At 49.5% G+C, this 22,053-nt stretch overlaps 1 protein-coding gene across 18 annotated transcripts in view; it reads left to right on the top strand.

Moving 5' to 3' along the window:
- Positions 1-22,053, top strand: part of KCNQ2 (potassium voltage-gated channel subfamily Q member 2) — a 69,783-nt gene that overhangs the window by 5,239 nt on the left and 42,491 nt on the right. For 17 of the 18 annotated variants that reach the window (XM_068700461.1, XM_068700455.1, XM_068700462.1 and 14 more), the window contains exons 2-8: positions 14,508-14,598; positions 14,949-15,075; positions 15,797-15,972; positions 17,105-17,230; positions 19,291-19,401; positions 20,005-20,100; positions 20,778-20,872. In XM_068700461.1, coding sequence (XP_068556562.1) covers positions 14,508-14,598; positions 14,949-15,075; positions 15,797-15,972; positions 17,105-17,230; positions 19,291-19,401; positions 20,005-20,100; positions 20,778-20,872 — 822 coding nt within the window. Of the gene's footprint in view, positions 1-14,507; positions 14,599-14,948; positions 15,076-15,796; positions 15,973-17,104; positions 17,231-19,290; positions 19,402-20,004; positions 20,101-20,777; positions 20,873-21,149; positions 21,215-22,053 lie in introns of all 18 variants that reach the window. The other variant, XR_011101881.1, reaches the window with a different exon arrangement.

Genomic DNA, 22,053 nt, shown 5'->3' with positions numbered 1-22,053 from the left:
TGAGATTTCTTGATATATTTTTTTTTGCATTTCAGCAGATGGTGGGGATATAGTGGAGTGAGACTCTGCAATTTTTTTGGTGGGGCAGGGGGAGGAGGACAGAGGGTTTGCCCATCAGTGAGGCATTAATGGGGCTTTCCAGGATAAAAAGCATAGAATTTTGGTATTTGGGATTTAAGCAGCAAATACTTAGCCCCAGTTAATCCTTGTTGAGGTAGCCCAAACTTCTGGCTGGGGACAGAAGAGGGACAGGTTCTTCTTTCAATTTCTGGTGGCAGGGAGATGCGCCAGTCCCTTTTCCTGATATGTGACCTCCTGTCAAGTAGATGCAGGAGAGCAGAGGAAGATGGAGAGTGATTCCTACAAAGGATTAAGCTTTGTCTACGGCATGCTTTTGTGCAAACATCAGCTGGTCCCTGTTTGTGTGAAATGCCCCCCATGCATCACAGAGATGAGTTCTTCAGCATTGAGCAGGGTAAGCCCCTTCTTTCCATGAGGTTCACGTTGCAGGATAATGCAGTGGCTTTTGGGCCCCAAATGGTCAAAAAGGAATTAACTACACTTCAAAATGCAATTATTGTGGTGGTTTTAAATGAGTTTTATGAGTGCGTTTAGAGGGAGGCTGTATTGCAAGGTGGTTTGGGTGGCGAGCAAAGCCAGGTCGTGCAGGAGGGCGCTGGGCACGGCTGCTCCTTCACACCATATGCTTAAACTGATGCCTGCTCTGACATCCTACAGCAAAGGATGGCCCTGCTACCGTCGCAGGAGCAGGTATTTAAATCAGCTCCTTGGTGGATGTGCCCAGCCACCCAGGCTGAAAGAAAAATGTTGTTTTTCCCCCACAAAGAACAGGCTGTGCAGCACCATCCGCTCACGGAGGCTCCGGGTGCCCTCAGCTTCCCACGCGCTTCTCCCAGCCCTGTTCTGGGCAGGCTGTGAGGGCAGTGGCCCATGGCACACAGGCTGTGAAGGTGTTTGGGGAGGTCGGTGCATCTATTCCGAAGCACTGCATTAATCACCGTGCTGTCTGTTGGAGTATCCTGAGCAGAATTCACCGGCTGGGATGCTGAGAGCTGCTTTATTGCAGCCTCCGGGCTTCTTGAGTGTCTAACCACTAATAAGTGAGGGAAATTGGAGCATTCCTCCATTTATCTGATCTGTCTTCATATCACTCTGGCCTCTGATGTGCGTTTTAAAAGTGTGTGACTGTCTGGTGTTGGTAAAACCCCCATCTGGTGGCTTCTTTTGGGTGGGTTGGCTGTCAGGCAAAGGGCGACCTTTTCTGATGTGTGGGGAATGGGAGATCTGTGACACCTTCTCACCTCTCCCTCCCTGCTGTAGGGGATGACTTAAAGCTACATCGGGGTCACTGGGGCTGCTGGGTGCAGCACCCCTGGCTTTGCAAACCCAGTGACTGAGCAACCTCGTGATTTGTTTCATCGTACATTGCCCAGAGATTGTGGGTGGGGTGGGCTTTCAGCTCAAATTTGGTGATGCTCGGGTGTCTCTGGGATGGAATATTTTGTTCTGGGCTCCTTGCAGGACATCCCATCCCACAGGAGCCTCAATGCAGATCAAAGCTGGGCACGTCAGCCTTCTGGAGATGCCCTTTTCTATTTCTTGAAGGGAGAGGGAATTTAAGTTCCCTTGTGTAGGCTGGGTGGGATGAGTCCAGACCACAAGAAAAGAAGACAGAGCCTGACATCAGTTTGCAAACCAAAAACTGGAGTGAGCTGGGGCAGTGCTAAGCATCTCCTACCTCCTGCCACAACCCTGTGATGTTCAGAGCCAGAACTATGCTGTGGACATCCCGACAGGGAAAGGTGAAGGTGAGAGACGGGTCTGACCTGCACCAAAACGGGATGACCAGCATCTGAGACCCACGTTTAGCCAGCAACTATTGAGAAGTGGATTTGAGAAAGGAGCCTTTACAGCAAATCCTGTCAACTTGTGGACCTGCAGCTCAAGACCTGGGAGAAATCAGCTAATAATCCAGCCTTATTAATGCTGATTGTAGTTCTAAGCTGCTCTGACTGTGTTCAGGCTCTCAGAGTGTGCCCAGTGGGATGGTCGGTGTTCATTTGGACACCCTCCTTCCTGAGTGCCTCTCCAGCTGCAGATGCCATCCATCCATCGTGGCTGGCCTCTTTAGGGCAAGGCTGGAGGAGGTTTTGCCTTTGGACGGTCTTTCCCAGGGACTCACAGCTGCTGCATTTGTAACCAAACCCTGATGTGCCTGGAAGCCCTGCCTTCTGCTGCGTGGCTCCACCAGCCTGGGGAGGTAACAGCGATGAAACAAAATTCGGCTGAGGCGATCGCCGAGCTGCTGTCGCACACCGCAATGGATGAGCGCAGCAGGACAGGCGATCCTAATGCAGCTGCCACAGATACGCTGTCACTCTGAAGTTGTTATGGTGCCCAGGGAAAAAGGAAAAAAAAAAATCCTGACTCAAAGGTGACTCACGTACACCGCTCCTCCGGCTCCTGTGGGAACGCAGTGGCTCGTGTCTGGGCACCTGCTGGGTGTGTTGGTTACAACTTCTGCTTGATACGCTCGGGGAACTAATAAGCAGTGCGAAAGAAAAAGGAAAACTTCAGTCAAATAATAGCTAAAATGAATACTGGGGGGGGGAAACAATACTCTATTAATATTATAGCGGTGTGCAAGTGGCCGTAATGGAAATAAAGTCTACGAGGCTCTGTTCTGTGCTTCAGGCCAGTCCCTGCCATAACAGCTTACTGTACTGGACAGGAGAGAGCTGAAAGTTGTGAAGCAGTTGCAGGGGGACCACTGGCAAGTGTTAGCTTTGCTCCAGTCTTCTTTTTAATGCTGTTTACCTGTTTTTTTATTCGCTTTTGGATTAGTGGCTTGGTTTCTCTTTGCGCTCCTTGGGTTTGCAAAAGAAAGCAGGGGTTGGTTTGGCTGGGACAGGCTGTCCAAGGCACGGCCAGCCTGTGGTAGGGGGAAATCTGATAAATTCAGGTGCTCAGCATAGTTAACTTAAGCTGGGAGGAGGAAGGCATCTTCCTTGGGAGAGGCTCCCCCGTTGCGGGGCAGTTGGCTGCTTGCTGTGATCTTGCTGCTCATTACGAATGCAGCGTGCGGAGGGCTGCGAGCTGGGCTTATCGGCTTTCTCGCTGTCGGGTGTTATATGTGGCAGCGAAATGACAGCGCTGGGAGGCTTGCTGCCGCGCGTTTATGGGCTTCCACACAACTCGGAGTCTCAAAGTGGCCGTTAATTGAGTTTATGCTTGCTCGGAGGTTCGTTACCTGGCCTGAGGAACATAATAAGGGACGTAAGAGCCTTCCGTCTTTCACTCAAGAGTAGAGCAAAGGAGTTAAATATAAATACCTCTACATTATAGCTGGACAAACAGAGTGAGGCTGCTTTGCCTGCTGCCACTCCAAGCCATATGGTGAAGCCTGAACATCTCCAGAAGCGATGGTGGAAACCAAAATCTCCCCCCAGTGCTGAGGACCACCCCTTGCCCTTGAAGCAGGTTCGCTGCAAGGAGACCTCAGGCTGGTGGTGTGGCCACTGCTTTGGTGTTGGCTTTGGTTTAATTCTGTGGCTGTTCATCCTTCCTCTTGTTACACATCTGGAAGAGCTGGAAATGCCATGTGCTGTCCAGTAACCCCCTTGCTGGGCCTTCCTCCAAGTTTCCTGAGGCTTATTAGCACTGATTTGCGCTTTAAGGACTAGTGAGATTCCTGAGTCATCTCCTTCGGCAGGGAGCTATTTATTTCAGTGTGTGTGTTACACTCCATGGGAGTGGGTGTCTCTCTTCCGCTTTTGGATCCTGCCCTGACTCTATATAAAGACTCCAGGCTTGAATGAGCAGCAAAACCAACCCTAAAACTGGCTCCATGGCTTGGAAGATGCGTGCTGCTGACCCCTTTTTCCCTGGCTGAAGGAGCATGGCTGCTTGGAGCATGGGTAGGAATTTTTTATGGGATGTTTGTCCATCTTGGGGTCTCTAGGACAGCTTGTAGGGGCACAGAGCACTGTGTGCTGCTGCCCTGGAGCAGTTCTTGCTCTGCAGTGCCTCCTAACCCAGGGGGAGGCACGGTCTGTACATCCTTTTCTCCCCTGAGGTTGATTTGCTGATGCCTTTGGGTTTTTGGTGTGTTTTTCTTCTTATTTAGCGGAGGTGAGACATTTCCCTGTGGCTGTAATTCTCGGTTGGTGTTACAGCAGAGACTGGAGGTGCCATGGGCAAATGCAGACGGGCTCCTCCGAGGCACTGACAGAGCAGGAGCTGCCAGGCTTGGAGGAATTTCACTGTGTCATTTCTCCTGGGATGGAGAAACGTCTCCCTGTTCAGACACATCCTGTGCTTGCTCGGTTGGCCTCGCAGACAGCTGCCTTATGGATGAATTTGGGGTACAAGCACAGCCCCTTGCCAGACAGCTCCCCAGGGAGCTGCAAAGAAGCCAGCCTCTGTATGAGGAAGGGCTAATGACAGCGCTCGTCCAAAGCTGACTTCACACCCAATTAACCATCACCCTGAGCCAGAGGGACAGCTCCTCATGTCGTCACGTCTTGAACTAAATTGCTGGCGCTTCATGAGGGCTCTGTCTCCATCGCCAGAGGGACCAGAGCATTTAATCCGTATCGGCGCTGAAGCAGCTCTGTTAATGTGACCTCGTGGTCTGGTCCTCGTGGCTCCTGGGCGCACATCGCTGTGGTCTGTTTCTTGCTTATGGCTATTGCTGTAAGGAAGGGAAGAGACCTTAGAAAAAAAAAAAAAGAGGTTGGGAAATTCTTTCTCTGATTTGTCAGATACAACGTGCAGCCATATCGAATTTTGCACTGAATTGTTCTTGCACATTTTTAATGCAATTCTTATTTATCTTCTCTCTTAAGATTACCAGATAACGAGGGGTAGGGAGAATACGCACACTGACCTTTTGTTCCTACTGTTTTTTTTTCTCTTCTGCAATAGAAATCTTGATATAATTTGAAACCTCTGAGCTGCCCCTCCAGGTCCTGAGTGATGAACGTTTGTGGGAGGTGGGAGCATCTCGAGTTGTGCCGGCTGGCCCAGGGCGAGCTGCTGGGGTTCAGTCTGTGAATCAGATGTCCCAGGAGGAAAAAACACAACTGTGAAAACACAAAACACTAAATGCAGGTCTGAGACATGGTTTTAGGCTGGTGATGGCTTAATCTGCCTCGGTATGGGAGGAATGATTTGAGTGACTGTATGGTGAGGTAACCAATGTGCCTGAATAGGTCGGGTGAAAACGAGCTGCCTTCTTACCCGGCCTTGCTCTTTTGGCCCTTCTCCCCACCAGAGCAGCTGCTATTAAAAACACCCTGGGGAAATTCATTAAGCTAATGGATTGCCAGCCCCCGCTCGTGGCCGGGGATGCCCGTCCTCCCCGCAGCCACATCCCTGCGTGATGGGAGTCGGGAAGAGCATCTGGAGCCGAGCCCAAGCCTGTGCCACGTTCCCAGCCCTGCCAGCACCCCGAGGCCCAGGGGAACAAAACCTGGGGCAGGCAGCGAGGTGGTGGCTCGGTTATTGTTCACTTGAAAGCACAGCAGAAATTAAACAAAAGTTAATTAAACCTATTTTTTTTTTCCTCCTGCTTCCTCTTGCTGTTTCTAGGGAAGACAGAAAAAATGTGCTAAAGAGGAAGCTCAGCTCTGAGCACCCTCTCATGAATGCAGAATACGGCCCCTGAGGGACTGCAGGGAAAGGCCCTGTAATTACGGGAAAGGTCCTGCGGGGCTGGGTTACACAACCAGGACGGAGAGCTCAGCAGCAGGCTGGTGGTGCTGTAACTCAAAATACTACCTGGCTATTATCCATTCAGTGCTTTTCATCGCCATAGCGTGCGGGGACCGTGGAAGGACCATTGGGTATTTATGGTGACATAATTCCCAGGCAGTTCCAGCACGTCTCGGACGTGCTATGAAGCCACCGAGTGAAGGTGACTCCTTCCTGGCTTGGGCAGGAGCAGAGGATGCTCTGCTGGAGTGGTCGTGCTGCGGTGGCAGCTGATGGGTTAGCAGCCAAGTGAGAGGCTGGGAAGGGGCTGTAGTGTTGTAGTGAGTGCCCAGAGATGTCATACGGGGGGAACGTGCACCTCGGCGTGGTGTTGGGCATGCCCCAGTGTCACACGCTGCAGGACGCTGCTCCTGCCTTTGAGCAGCTGTGTGTGATGCTGTTTTTGGCTCTGCTCCGTGCAAGCCTCGGTTGGTGCTGTGTGCTGTGCAGTGTCTTTGTGCCAGGCTTTATTCCACTCCAGGAGGATTTATTAGTCACTGCTGGCCATGGTTGTGTCTCCAGTTACACATGGGCTTAAACACAGCAGTGCCTGTGTGCTGGGGGGGGGTCATTATCCCCATTTTCCCCTCTGGGAGCTGAGATGTGGAGGAATTCAGCAGCACAGGGTCCCTGCGGCATCATCCAGCATCCCCAGCCTCTCCCTTCTCCAGCAGCAATAAGCGTTTCCCACCCAGACAAGGAGACTTCAGCGTGTATCCTTGTCCCGTCAGGCCTTCCTTGGCTTTGAATTATTAAATAATGTCTCTGTTCTGCATCGCAAAGGTTGTTAGAACACAGCTACTTATCAGAACAGAAAATAGTCATTTTCCCTACTTTAGGAGTTGACTTCATCTGCTTGTGGGATTTACAATAAATGCAAGTGTTTTATTTTTTATTAAAAAACAAACATCCAGAGAGGCTGAGGTTGGAAGTAGATATGCAGAAGTACCATTTTCCAAAAGGATACTCAGTTTTCTTTCCCAGTAGTTATCCTTTATCTTCTCTCTAACCCAACATCACAGGAAAATGCATTAGCGTAAATGGGCTGGAGAGCGTTTGCCCCTGTGAATTCCACGATGCTGGACCACGGGTTGCCCTCTGCGCTCTGGGGGTGCCCCTTCCCACCCCCCCATCCCGGGCAGTGACTGTGGATGCTGCTTAAAGCCCCGAGGAGGTGCAGAGGCAGTTGCAGACCCAAGCTCAGTGATGGGTTCCTCGGGTTTCTGGCTGTTTCTCAGAGCCCTGCCTGGGGATTGCTGCTTGTAAGAAGTTGGGTGGTACCTGGTGCTTTGTCCAAGGCTGGATCTGGGCAGCAGTAGCCCAGGCTGTGGCCCTGCTGTTGGTTTTTTCTCTTGCTTTAGCAGTGCCTTGCCCCATTGCAGGGCACGTCCTTGCCTGGCCAGGCACCATATGTGCCATGCACCTGCAGCGCTGCTTGATATGACCCAGGCAAGCAATCCCTTAAAATTCCCAGGGAATAAATGATGGGAACTCCCTTTAGAGTGAGCTGGATGTTGGAAATAGGGTCATGCTGCTGCCAGGCTGGGGCTGATTCCCTCTGGGTGGGTGGGAGAGGCCCCGTGCCCTGCTCCAGAGCTGCTGCAGCTCTCCTGGGAGCAGCAGTCTGAGGTGGTGCCTGGGGGCTTGGAGCATGCCTGAGAAAAGCGGGTTAAAAGCAGGTTTTTCTCCAGCCTTTGCCTGCCATTTTAAATGGGAAAGATGTTTCCTTGGCAACGAGATGGATGCTTCCCAGCAGAGCATATGGCTTCCATCGACTTTGATTTACCGGCGCGTTGAAATGGCAGCGAGATAATCCCTCCTCAGCGTTCATGTGTCCCTGCGACTTGGGAGCTTTCAAAGACCACGGGTCTGGTCCCTGTGGTGCTGGACTTGCTTCCAGCCCATCCTGGAGTGGGAACTGGCAGGATCCCACATCGGGCTGGGTCTGGGGACCTTGGCAAGGAGGGACCAGAGCATCACCTGGAGCAGGGTGGGCAGGAAAACCTCCTGTCTCTGCTGCCTTTCACCGGCTGAGCATCTCCTCCTCCTCAGGGACCATAACCCACAGTCCTCTCTTCCCCTCCCTGTTTTAAATCATTTTTAGATTTTTCCACCTTTCACCACACAATCATCTGCCTCCTGCAGCTTGCTATTTATTGTTGTGTTTACTGGCACCGGGAAATAAGGAGAGGGAACAAAACCACTCCTTTTCTGGGTGAGCCGGGCTCTGGGGCTTTGCCAAGCTCGTGCATCCTTCTCCTCGCTGCTGCCCAGCGGAGAGGAAGGCTCTGCTTTGGCAAACACGATGAAATTTGGCCAACACCACCAAATGTTAGGTGGGAATGGAGGAAAGCAGCCAGACAGGGCGGTCACATGAGGCTCATTGCCTTAGGAACTAGGACAAAAATAGCGAGAGCGCTTGGTGCGCACGGCGGGGTGGTGCTGGGGCCACTGCTGGCACGCGGCTGCTCCTGCCCAGCCCCTTCGTGGCTGTGGGCATGGGAAGGGTGGCCCTAAACGGCGCTGGTCTGTGAGCATCTGCACTGCAGGGAATGGGGGAAGATGCTCATCATCCCTCTTTTTCCCATTGATGCTACACAGGGTTTTGGGGAATCCCTCATGCCGAACTTGAGTGCGCTGCGCACGCAGATCCCCCCAGCCTTGGCCAATTTCCCTGGGGGTGTGGAGGGCTGAAGGCACACAAAATATTGGAGTTGTTCAAGTTTATGGGAGGCTTCGTGTTAAGAAAGAAGGGGATTAAGGCCTTTCTGCCTGCTGCCCTGCAAAAGCTTGGGAAATCTGGCTGCAACCCCGGGAAGCCACTCGCTGGTGTAGCGGGGAGATGGATGGAGAAGGGCTGTGAGGGGCTGCGGCTCCGGGGGACCCAGCACAGTTGTGATAGCAGAGAAGTTTCACGGAGCTTGACAGGCAGTTGCTCTGATGCTCTTCCCTCCCATCATCCCTAAGGCGTAACTGTCTGTTTCAGCAGTTTTTAGGGGTAAAGAGCACTGCCCTTGTAAGCCTGAGCCCTCTGGAGGTCTGGGTTTGTTTTATGGATGTGAAAGGCACCAGGGAGGAGCACGCTATCCTGCTGACATGGGGAAGCGACACGGATCCAGAGCTCCCAAACTGGCTGCTGTCCTTTTACTTTTTCCTCTTAATGGACTTTGAGGAGCTTTAATTCTGCTGGCTGTAAAAGCAGCGCAAAGCCAGAGATGGGAGAAGAAAGCTCAAGATGCTCAGAGACACAGCTTGTCCTTCGCAGGCAGGGAACCTCGGGCTCAGCTGAATAGCTGATTCTGGGACAGACCTTTGAAAAACTGGCTACTATTCCTGTCTGCAGCAGGAACCAGCCCTGCACATTTTGAGACAATCTTCCTATCTGCAATTAGACCAGAGCCTATTTTTGTATACCCCATTCCCTCGAGGAATGTTTAGATGAGATGCAGCATTACATTTTGCAGGGACATCTTGCTTTTAACCCAATTTGAGAGCGCAGTTAAGTCAGGTCAAGTGACTTGCCCAGGTCAGCAAGGGGATTTTTTTTTATGCCTGCATGCTGAAACCACGCAGTGTAGCCCTTGGCTTTTTTAATTTCCCTTTTTTTTTTTTTTTTTTTTTCCTTGAGGTAGTACAGAATAGCAGGGCTTTGCTTTGTAAAAGCAGAGATAACTTAATCGCCATACACAGATAAAGGTCACGTTCGGAAGGCTTGTGTTCCTGTACTCACTGCTAATAATTTCGCAGAGGTAGGGAGGAAGCAGAGACTCTTTTTGGGGAATACCCTGTGGAACGAAACATAGGCAGTGCTCAGATTTCAATCTGAATAATACCGGGATTGCATGAGACAGCAACTTTCCCTTGCATTAAAATCAATGAACATGCTCTGAGTAAATGCCTGCGTGGACGTTTTCAGAATTACTAAAATCTCCAATACTTCATACCGTTAATTTACCTCCTAATGCACCGTAATTGTGCCGTGGTCTTTAGGATTCTGTCCCACAAACCCTTCCTGGAGCTGCACAAATTTATTTCTCCCCACCGAGTTTTCACAGCAAACCTCAGGCCAGCAGAGCTGCAGCAGGGACGGGCCCTGCTGGCAGGTGCACGGCCGTGATGAATATTTTGGGTTTTCCTCCAGACATCTGGCTCCTCCGAGGCTGCGTGCACGGCGCGGGGAGACAACGCAGCCCAGCATTTCCCTGTGATTTGTGTTAGAGGAGGACAAAGAGGAATGTTTGAGCTGGAAAATTGTGTGTGTTGATTGTTTTTAACGTGGCTTTTATTCTGAGCTGAGGTGCCCTGAGACTGTTAAATAATCAGAGCCTATAAAGCAGGCTGCTGATTCCTGAAATTTTAACCCCTTTCCTGCTGCAAACCTGCAGATCTCGATCTCCATTACCCGCCTTCTCCAGCTGGCTTTGTTCTTTGAGGCTTCCATCCAGGAAAGCTCTTACAGTCAATCTTGCTTGTAAATGTGGAGATGCATAAGCCTTCGCTGGACGAGGGACAAGATGTGTCATGCAAAACCCCTTTCTGCTCAGATTCCTGCAGTGCATGGGTTCAGCTCGGGTCTCTCCCTGGCTTTGGGCTCTCGGGGCAGACGATGACGTTTCTGCTGTTTGCCTTACAAGCAGGAGGGAGAGGCTGGGGAAGCTTTTCGAGTGGCAGCTCTTCAAATGTGATGAACGTTGGAGAAAAACACAAAACTCCTGCCCTTTTAGGAGTGTGAGCCCAAATCCTGCCCTTTTTCTAACTGAGTTTCTGACTTTGTACAGACGAGGTGCTGTTATCAGGGCTGTTCAGCCATCATCTCAGCGCTCCGAGAAGGCACTGGAGCTATTAACGCTGTCCCAGGGAGGCCTTTGCCAAAGATTTATTTAAAAGTGCATACGCCACGAGAATGCCAGCCTTCGTGTCACCCGTAAATGATGTTTTCTACCCACGTGGGTGCCCAGGGAGCAGCCAGCCTCATCCTGCGGAGAGCAAGATCTTGGCTGGGCTTGGCTGAGCCCCCGCGGAGAGCTGCGTTTGGAGTGGAGAGCGCTTCCGAAGGCACAGGACCGAAAGGCAGGATCCCCGCTTCTATTTTCAGCTCTGCTCGTGACAGAAGTCGCCTTGGGAGATGGTTTTGGCCGAGATTGAGGGATGTGGAAACCTGGAGCGAGGCATTTTAGCCTCGCAAATGAATAGCTGGGCTGCAAATCACGGCGGGATCGCTCACGTGAAGGATGATGATGGATGCTCCTGGTGAAGGGTGGGAGCAACGCAGCATCGGTGTTAGCCCTTGGAAAGTCACGGCATGGTCAGTCACTGGAGATCCAAATTCAGCAGCGCACACTCCACTTCTGATCACAGGGCTTTCTGAGTCTTAAAAGTCGATTTACAGACTCTGTTTATCCTCAGTCTCTTCACCTTGGTTTATTGTCACTGCTGCCTGTCGTGGCCTCTGATTTACACCAGTTTTAGAGGCTTGAAAGCCAGCGTTTTGCAGAGACCACAGCAAATGGATTGCTGGGATTACAGGCGGATTGCCCACGAGCATTTTGGTTTTATTTTAGCACAATTATCAATGCCTCGTTTACGTCCCCAAAGTCATTTTAGAGTATTTTAAACGTTTTAAATGATTTTCTATTGTGCGGCCTTCAGCTGCCTGTAGTAAAACACTCCCTCCCTTCCAGCTTCGCTTCTTGTAATTAACCAAATCATTAATTATTTTCCCACTTCCAGGGGAAGGCAGTGAAGCATGTAGCAAACACGGGGGCTTGTGCTGCTGCTTCCTTGTGTCCCATCGTGTCCAGGCATCCAGCTGCTGCTGATTTATTCTGCTGGTGCTCCACCAGAGGCAGCTCAAAGTCCCCGCATGTCAGCAAATGCTACCTATTTAAAAAAATATATATTTTTTAAAATTGTTTTTAAATCTGATGTGAGTGTGTAGGTTCCAAGGGGCTTTCTTTTGGAAGGCAAATTAGGTGGTTAATCTGAAAAGCCTTACAAGGATTTGGTCATACACTTTTACGAGAGAGAGGGAAGAAAATTTCCTGTTTCAAGTCATTTTAAATGGTTGTTGTTGTTGTGTTTTATTTATTTATTTATTTATTTATTTGTTGAGATCACTCAGTTCTTTTTCTATTGACACGTAGTGGATATGAAACTGATATGCAGCTTTTGTGCCAGGATTTATAAGCTGTATAAGAAGCTTGCCACGGGTGTTTTAAGTCAAACCTTTGGCTGCGAAGCCAGACTTTGGAGGACTTTGGGTTTATCACTATTAGCTGCAAGATTTTTCTCAGAGCCAGCCCCAGCCGTGCAGGGCCCTGCTCCCGTCTGCTCGGGAGGAGGACATCGTCTCCTCCAAAGCTCTAAGCAGAATTGGCATCTTTAACGTGGAAATCATTAGGCGGGACATAATTAACGTTCCTTATTGCACATTAACATTACCCAGAGTCAGGCTGCAGACATGATTTGCTTTGATTAGATATGTAGCTTTAAAAATTAGATTCATCCCAACCTCTCTGCTATTTATTGGCCTGTTTCCCTTTCCCTAGCTATCTATTATTATCTGGAGCCCTTGTCCTGTGCTGTCTGGGCAGATTAGGTGAAATTAAAGCAATCAGCCTTCCTATGCCTCGCTGCTCCCCCTCCATGGGGGTTTGGAGGATGCACCCCACCTCTGGTGTGGATGCAGCTCCATGCAGACCCAACCCCACAAACGCAGTTTCCTTGCAAAAATATTTCATTTTTAGGCCTCTTTTAAAGTCACCTAGAGGTGTGTGGACCGCAGGGTGGAGCAGAGCAGTTGTGCATCACCCCAGAGCTATTTTGGGATGCTTGTGCAGCTCACCCCGTGATGAACCAGTGCCTGCATCCCTTGGTGGCAGGACTGTTCCTTACCCGCTGGCTGAACATCCCCATCGGGCCTGAGGCAAAGTGCATGGGATGGGAGAGCTGCTGGCCCACCTTAGCAAACCAGGGTGTGCAAGTCTGAAGTGCTGATATCAGCACTTCACTTTCAGCACCTCCCTGGGCATTTTATTGTGGTGTTCAGTCACAAAAATACATCCACAGTGTCCTACTTCTTCAAGCAGAGTATGCAGGATTTTCCTTTTCCTTCTTTTTCCATGATGTATTTTTATTTTCCTTTTCTTCTCTCATTGATTATTCATTTGTTTCTCACCCCAGCGTAGGAGTTTGCAACAAAATCTGGGCCAGCCCGAGTGCGGGGCTGCCTGACCCATTTGCAGCTCCCTCCCTCCGTACCAGCAGTTTACAAAAACCTCCCTGGGTGAGACAGGTGACATCAGGGGCCATCAGGACTGGGATTTCAGGGGACATTTCCTTACACTCTGGGGGTTGTTCCAAGTCCCCAAGTACCAGCCTGGAGCAGAGAAAATCTGCAGGGAGAAATTGGGGAATTTCCTTACCTGGTATGTGCTGAATGGGGCTCGGTGCTGACAAAGCTCAGCCCTTGCGGAGATGGCTCTGAAGGTCCCTTCCCTCCCTGTTTTAGCCCTGCCTGTGGTTGGAATAAATACTGCAAATCCCCCTGCTTTCACTCGTTACCCTGATGTTAATGGCCATTGCAAAGCCACAAGCATGACCTGGCGGCGTGAAACTCCTTTGCTTTACACAAAGGAGCTGCGCCCACCAGCTGAACCGTGCCTTATGAATATTTGAAATCCAGTTTGTAGGAATGCGAGGCAAAGCCAGACAGATGAATTATTTAATGCTTTTAAAGAATGCAGCTCTCGGTTCCTCCCTGCGCTGGCCTACTTCATTGTATCAGCAAATCGATCGTCAGGAAATTAATTTCCCTTCTTTTTGTTTGAGTAAGCAGTGGGCAGCACGGGCTGGTGGAAGCCTTCTCTGGCCGTGAGCAGATGCCAGGACACCTCCGGAGCTGCAGAGCTGGGCATCAAATGTCAGAAGAGGGTCGAGTTCCTGTCACTCATCCGCTGCCTTTTGTTGTTTGTGGCATGGGCAGCTCGATGGGGACAGAGCTGGGAATGGTGGTGGGGACTGGGGGTGGCACTGCTGGGGCTGCTGCTGGGACAGCCTGTGGTGGCACTGGGCTTGCAGCACATCAGTGGGAGGTTAAGTGCATTTTATTTGATGTTTATGTCTGTTAAATCCTTGGTTTTGGGTAATCTATGGGCAAGAGATGCTAGGAAAGCCCCCAGCTGAATTAAATCTGAAAGGTTGCCAGCTGTTTGTGTCAGTAAAGAGTTTTTTTTTTTTTTTAAAAAAAAAAGAAAAAAAAAGAAAAAAGAAAAGAAAAAGAGTTCTTCCCTGCTTGTCTTGTGCTTGCTGAAAGCAGGGTGCAGTAAGAGCTGACACAATGGGAAAATGATCTCAGAGGTTATCACAACCCCGTGCTGGAAGGGGAACTGGGTTGGCACTGGCCTAACTGGGACCAGTCCAGCACATCCTCCCACACAGCCCTTCTAGTTCACAGAATGAGGGATTTCGTGTTGTCTTTGCACCTCGGTTCTCCCCTGCTGCCCAAACACAAGCCCTGTGGCCTCGTTACTGCCACCTCTTGTCACCCCAGAGCCCACGAGAAGCCTCCTTGCAAGGAGGGACAGTGTTGTAGCAGCATGGTAAATGCTCCTATAGGAAAACATTTAAAAGTGCAAAAAATTCCTGCTCAGAAGAGTGACATTCTCTCTCGCCCTCTATTTTTATTTTTTATTTTTGTAATTCTTATTATTTTTTATGTTTGTGTTCTGTAGTTTCCTACTAGTTTTCTCCTGCCTGGTGCTGTCTGTCTTTTCAACCATCGATGAGTACCAGAACAGCTCAGAAGGGGCCCTTTACATTCTGGTAAGTTGGGATTTGCGAACGAAGTGGTCCATAGCATGTTAAAACAAAGTCAAAAGCACAAAAAATGAGGTTGGGACTTTTTAACTTAGGCAAGAACTTATGCTGTCACTTGTGAGCCAGCATCTATTGGGACCCACAGCTAAGAAATAGGAAAAGGAGAAATCTGCATCAGGGCACTCAGGAGTAAAATTAAATAATAAATAATAATTTAAAAAGAAACTGAAATTTTACCTTTTTTTGTGTTATCATTCCTGGGGTCTGTAGGGTTCAGGCTGTGGATTTGTCATTAATTCTGGAGCATGCTCTTCACCACACTTCATTCTAGGCTAACAGCATTGTTTTCCCCGCAGGAAATCGTCACCATCGTGGTGTTTGGGGTCGAGTACTTTGTGAGGATCTGGGCAGCTGGCTGCTGCTGCCGGTACCGGGGCTGGAGGGGGAGGTTAAAATTTGCCCGCAAGCCTTTCTGCGTCATCGGTAAGCCCTGCATGGGATTTCCTAAACTAAAGGGGTTTTTAAAAGAGCTTGTTTGTACGGTGTTCTTATTGTACGTGAGGCTGCCCTATTTTCTGTAGAGCTGGGAGCCATCCCATTGCCCTGGTACCCCAAGAATCCCTGACAGCTGCCTGTAGGTGTTGGTGTGGGGTGAAGAGGGGACTTAGCCAGGAGAAGCTGAGTGTAGGAGCTGGGGTCCCATGGTCCAGGGTCCAACCCCAACATCAAGTCACTCCTAAGTCATCACAACTCTCCCTGTCTCACTTTGCCTTCCCTTTTGCCGTTGAGCTGCCTCACAAGGGAATTATGAGATGTAATTAATAGAGGGAGGCTTTCAGGATCCTTGGGTTTGGGATATGTAGAGCAAGGCTTCTTTTCTTGGCCTCTTTCTTGGACTTTCTCTTTCTGGGAGCACCCTAGGATTGCTACGGTGAACCTGGGGATTTTCACACCCTATTTAGACAGGGGGAGTTCACATCTCCAGACAGCGCAGTGTAAAAGGCAGCTGTATTAATATAAAATATATAAAATAAAAATATAAAAATAAAAAAGGCATGTACCTTGCAGGAACTTAGCCCAATTTAGCACTGAACCATATCAAAATGCACAAACTTCTGCTGCCAGCGGCAGTAGATGCGCGCCACCCCGCTTGGTAGTGGCTCAGCAGCACTTCTTCAGCTTTTGATGCCCTCTTTTCCTGCAGACATCATGGTGCTGATCGCGTCCATCGCCGTGCTGGCGGCGGGGTCCCAAGGGAACGTCTTTGCCACCTCGGCGCTCAGGAGCTTGAGGTTCCTGCAGATCCTGCGCATGATCCGCATGGACCGGCGCGGCGGCACCTGGAAGCTGCTGGGCTCCGTGGTCTACGCGCACAGCAAGGTGAGCAAGGACACTGCCACTCTTCACACTTCCCCCACCAGGGACACTGTCTCCGTTTGGTTCCCAACCCCAGACATCTCCCAGGCTTGGGGGAGCACCATGCAGGTACATGGAGAGCAGTGCACAGAGACACGAGGTCTGATGCAGCCCTCTGATCAGCAGGAGAGAGATGGGAGGGACGTTTAGGTGTTTGCAAGGAATATCTTGACCACGGTGGCCACCTGCACATTTATCTCATTTCATAGAGTTAGCAATTAGCCAGCAGCCTCGTTAAGCACAGGTGTTGTTGCAGCTGTTTAGTCTACGATGCCCACTTCAAAGAGGATGTGCTTCTGAAAGCACGCCCTGCAAACAGCAGCCTCTAGCAAACATGGTTATAATAGTGACAGGTTCCTCTTCCCAACATGAGGCCACACACCAACCACAGAACCCATCCATGGTGATTCTTTTATGTTTTCTCCTGATAGATTTATGACATTTCTCCTGTTTTCTGCACTTTTTTTCTCTTAGAAAGCTTAGCGAAGTTAACCAAAATTCTGTAAAAGTCACAGGGAATCTGTGGGTCTCTTTTGTCTAGCCTTGTATTAACTTCAACCAAAAATTATCAATCCTGTGAATTACAAATTAAAACTTCCCCGGCACTGGGGGATATTATACACAGATATTATTGGAGCAGAGCCTTGCAGCTCCTCCCCAGGTAGCAGAAGGGACATGCGCTACGCAGAGTCCTCAGGGATTTGGGGCTCGCATTTCAATTTATGCCCTCTTCTCAGTGTGGTCAGGGGAAATATTTTTTTTTGTATACTCATTTCTGTTCCAAATATTTAAATAATGGAGCAACGAATGTGCCCTTTCCCTCTCCTTTTGCTGGGTGTGTTTAGATGACAAGGCCTTCGGGGTGGGGGTCACCCCGTGTGCGCTGCGGGGCCACCACCAGCACGTGGTCCCATCTCAGACCTCTCCGTTCTGCACTACATTAAAAATTGGCGCTTCAGATCTCCAGCCAAAGCCTAAACACACACAAATGCAGAGAAAGTTCAGCTCTGAGGCCAACCGCAAGCAAGTAACTCGGCTTTCGGAGATGCACACCAGGATTGCAATTATTCTATTCTGTCCCTTAATGATCTTGCAGGAGCTGATTACTGCCTGGTATATTGGCTTCCTGTGCCTCATTCTGGCCTCTTTCCTGGTATACTTGGCCGAGAAAGGAGAAAATGAGCACTTTGATACATACGCAGATGCACTCTGGTGGGGTCTGGTAAGTAATTTTCATAGAGCAGTTGCTGGTTATTAAAATAAAATGTCCATTAACCCTCCATCTTCTATCACTTATGTGAGGAATCGACTTACAGGCTGCTTAGTTAACATTTTTATTAAATGGCTTCAGGCTACTGCATTTAGCTAAATTCCTTAAATAAAGCTGGTAGAAAATGCTATGGGATCGCGTTTCTTGAATTAGCTGCAGGGCAGGAGGCAACTCGTGCACTTCTCAGCCACAGGCCTCAACTCCAGCACGACAATAGAGGCAGATCTAATAAAGACCCCACACTACTGGGGGCTTCAATCATCATTTTGAGAAATATCATATTGCCGCCTTTTCATTATTCATAATTGTGCTCGGGCAGCGTGCTGGTAAACGCGCCGGGCTATATTTTATGAAATTAATGCGGCCTAAGTACCAGAAAGGCTCGAGTGCCGAAAACGTTCCCTTTGCAAATCTTTGCTGACAAAAGAGGAAAGGGCAATACTTTTAGTTTGCTCTGTGTACGCGTGGGAATTATTGGATTACCCCATTAACAAAGAGAGAATTAATGACGTTCTAATCTTCTTGCATTATTGTTGCTCTGCTCCGACACCGCAGTGCTGGTTTGGCCTTGATTACAAAGCATGTAATGAAAATCCCAGATCTGATCAAATCCCAGTAACAGGCTTGGGGAGGAATCGGCTGATCAAGCAGCTCCTCTCTTTCGACAAAGGGGAAGAAACACTGTTAAGGCAGTAAATTGCTTTTCAAGCCCCTTGGTTGTGACAGAAAATAAACACAAAGCCCAATTTGACATAACTAGAAAATAAACAATGAGGGAAAATTGACAGCCTGGATCAGAGCTCAGCCTGGGGAAAGCCACGTGCAGATCTCTCCCTCCTGCTTCCCAGGCTGGGAGAGCCCCTTGGAGGGGAGTACCCACTTCATTCCTTATTTTAGGACGTGGAAGTGCACCAAACTGTGTCGATTCTGACCATCTTAGGGTGAAATTTCAGCTTCATTAAAATGAACAGGTTTTGTCATTGTCCAACTCACAGGTCCAGTATAGACAGATGCTAAGAGAAGGACAAAAAAAGTCAAATTTCACATTCAGAGGTTGTCTCCTAGTCTCACCTTGGTGGTTCCAAATCCTCGTAGTTGTTTACGTAAACTATAAAAATTTAAACCCCAACTTTGCAGCGATTAAGGAGAGAACATTGCTTCAACTCGGTGTTTCAGTGCGGAATAGCCACATAGATGCATTTTACTAAACGCTTTGTCAAAATGGCATCTAATTGATAGGGCTTTTAGTGGGTCCCATTAAACAGTGCTTTGGGATCATACTTCCATTTGTTTGCAAGTGATTTTGCTCCAAGTTAAACGCACGAGGTTTGCAATGGCACATTATCGAGGTGCAGGGGCTCTGCCATCCCTGGGGACACCTCTGTCTATGGGATGGGGACCCTCGGGGTCCTTCAGGCAGAAATCTCCAAAAATATGGTCCCTCATCAGGCCATCCCTTCCTGCCTTGTCCTGCAGGTCTCAGGCTCTCCAAATCCTTTCTGCAGCATAAGGGGATGCCTGGAATTTTCCATTTGTGAAGCAGAAAAATCACCTTTTCCTGCAGTTTGAATCTCAGGGGATTCTTTGTCTCCATCTCGTCTCTCAGCTCCTTCCCCAAAACACACACACACCAGCTTGCCAGCATCTCTTGGTGCATTACAATAATACCAAGGAGAGGGAAAATATCCCTAAATTAGGTTGTAGGAAGCAGCCATACTTCATCCTGTTGGCTAATGTGCTGTTTTTAAATTGGAAGGGTAGGCTGGCTAATAAACACTGCTGGGAAGAAGAGGAATAAACAGCACCAGCTCTTTATGCATGCAAATATCCCTGCTGCTGTCTGCCGAGACGTGCTGGAGGCGAGCTGGCTCTGCTGCACCCCACGTTTTGTCTGCTCAGGGTGCACAGGGACCCCAGCCCTCACCATCCGCTCTGTTATCGGGGAATTTTGGTGGCTTTGCTTTCTGCTCAGTAAAGATCTGTGTGACTTGAGGGGTGCTCTCCTTCCCCAGATCACCCTCACCACCATCGGCTACGGGGACAAATACCCCCAGACCTGGAACGGGCGGCTGTTGGCGGCGACCTTCACCCTCATCGGTGTCTCCTTCTTCGCCCTCCCGGCCGTGAGTAGAGGCTGCTCTTCCCCTGGGGCTGCTGGCAACCCAACAGCTCCATCCCATGGGTTAATGCACCCCAAAACCTCCCAGCTGTTGTTTTTGAGTCAAACAGAGAAGGAGAAGAGGGGAAACCCCATCTGAAAAGCCACAGCGCAGGCACCGTGCCTACGAGCAAATGAGATGGAAAATCTGGATGTGGTTCTGCACAAATGAGATGGAAAATGTTTACTGAAGTGAAACCGTATTTCTGCTGCTGTTCCTAGGGGTGGCTGTGCCATTTCAGCAAATTACTCCCGTCCCTTTCGCAGTGTGTTTCAGTGGGTTGCATGGATCTGATTTTCCCCAATGAGGATAATTTGCCAGCATGGTGTGGCTGTTTCATATTCTGTCAGCTGGTTGGAGGTGCTTTGGTAAAAGCAGCCATTTCAGCCAGCACCAGCAAAGTTCCCTTTTAGCGATGCTTCAGATTAGGGCTGCTCCTTCCTTCCCCCATGCATTTGAAGCAAAAAAGGAAACAGAACAAGCCTTTGGAGGGAAAGCTGGCTGCTACTTCTCGGTTAGAGCTTACCTAATGCTGCACTAACTGCACTTCTTCATCCTTTTCCCCAGGGCATTTTAGGCTCAGGGTTTGCTCTGAAGGTTCAAGAGCAGCATCGGCAAAAACACTTTGAGAAGAGGCGGAACCCAGCAGCGGGCCTGATTCAGGTTAGGACCATGGACAGGTTGTATATTCCTGATTTTGGGGTCTTAATGGATGTTTAGAAGCAGGAGAGGAGAAAAATGGGGCTGTGTGTGTAAGGTGTGAGACAGCAGCTGGTGGCTGGTCTTGTCTGGGGATAAATGCCAGGAAGTCAGCCATGGGAAAATAGCATATGTGGTAGGCAATCTGGGGGAGAAAAGGAACGAAACCCAGCCCAGTGCAGTGAGACAAACACACTAGGACAGTCTGTTTTCACCAATTTTTTATTTTTTTTTAAAGAGAATATTTATACTGATATAAAGTTACAATTGGGAGCATTTTCTTCATGATAACAGATGTCTGCACAGAAGGCTGGCCTTGGTGTCTATCTCGGAGATTTGAAATGAGAGTCACTTTACATTCTTCTGCTCCTCTCTTCGCATTTTTTTAACTTCCTAATGTGCAGCAGCACGTGTCTGGTACCCGACCTCCTCCTGACAGCGAGTGCCCGGTACCCACAGCCTTTTGAGATCAGCTGTGTCATGGTAGCACCCCAGATTTGTCACATATCAAATCAAGGAGAGGGCAAAATGTTGGACCTGTCCCACAGACAAGGGGCAAAACTGGAGTTGGCTGATGTTTATCACACCAAGGGCACCTCCAGCTGTGCCAGCATCCTCCATCCCACCCATCTCCTCCACAGGCGGCTTGGAGGTTTTACGCCACCAACCTGTCCCGGACAGACCTGCACTCCACCTGGCAGTACTACGAGCGCACCGTCACCGTCCCCATGTACAGGTACCTCCTCCTCACACTGCCCACCTCCTCACGCCGCTGTCTCCATGTTTAGTTTTCGTTATCTGGATATACGGTTTGGTTTATTTATTTAAGTTTTTTAAAAAATTGATTTCAAGAGCCGGTATATGCTTTTTCTTTTGGAGTTTTTTTTTCTTTGTTTTATTTTGTGTTTCTTTTTGACTCGATTTTAATTTCCCTGTTATTTTTTTTTCTTTCCGTCTCTGTGTGTGTGTATGTGCTCTTCTTTTCACCCTTATTTCTCCACGCCCGGGGGTAGTTGCGTTGGGTTGTGACAGTTGCCGTGCCCAGGTGTGAAGACTCCCGAGCTGCCCTGGACCTTAGGTAAACTTCTCCTCGCCCTGTGTGCAGCTCCTCGCGCCCACTCGGGCTCTCCCTGCTGTTCCAGCCGGTCTCTAATGGTCCTTCTGCCTTTCAGCACACTCTTGTCCCTTTGGGCTGGCCAGGTGCATTTGGCCTCCATCCCTCTTTCCTTTCCTTTTCCTTTTTTTTTTTCTCTCTAAGAGGAGAAAAACCAAATCAGGATTCAGTGAGTGTTTTCCCATTTCTTGCATTTCATTTATCCATCACCGAGTGTTGACGTGAGTAGGGAAGGGCGGCAGCGCCGTGACGGATGATGCTGATAAAGCACTGCAGTGTTTTACCAGCATCCATCCAGCTTGCTCCAAAGGGGGGGAACTTGTTGTTGTACCCGGGCAGCTCCATCAGCCAAAAGGACCCAGGTTAGAGCAGGGGCTTGGGAATTCAGAGCCTGATGGAGAGGGGCACGTTCTCAATGTCATCAGCATCATGGGTTTTCCCTGGACGCTACAGTGCAAAACACGGCCCTTCATTTTCCACTTCACACTGTGCTGCAGCCCGGGCAGGGCTGTGCATCCCTTTGTGGTGTGTTTTGGGGGCTGCCCGGATCTCTCTGGGTTTGTACAGGAGTCAGCAATGTTGGTTAGATATTCCTGCAGCTTCATGGTTTTTTGGGGCTCCTTGTGGACCCTACTCCTTGCGGTGTGGAGCTGTTGTCCAGCACCGGGTTGTGCCAGTGCAGGTGTGAATCAAAATCCCTCTGTGTTTTATCTGTGCGGTGCCTTTTAGCCCTCCAGAAGACGATGTGCATACATTTCCCAGGGTAAGCATTAGCCCATATTTCAAATGCAGCGGCCAGTCTG

The sequence above is a fragment of the Anas acuta genome, chromosome 16, assembly GCF_963932015.1.
Source record: "Anas acuta chromosome 16, bAnaAcu1.1, whole genome shotgun sequence".
In the NCBI taxonomy this organism is placed as follows: domain Eukaryota; kingdom Metazoa; phylum Chordata; class Aves; order Anseriformes; family Anatidae; genus Anas; species Anas acuta.
This window is presented reverse-complemented; position numbering and strand designations above follow the sequence as displayed.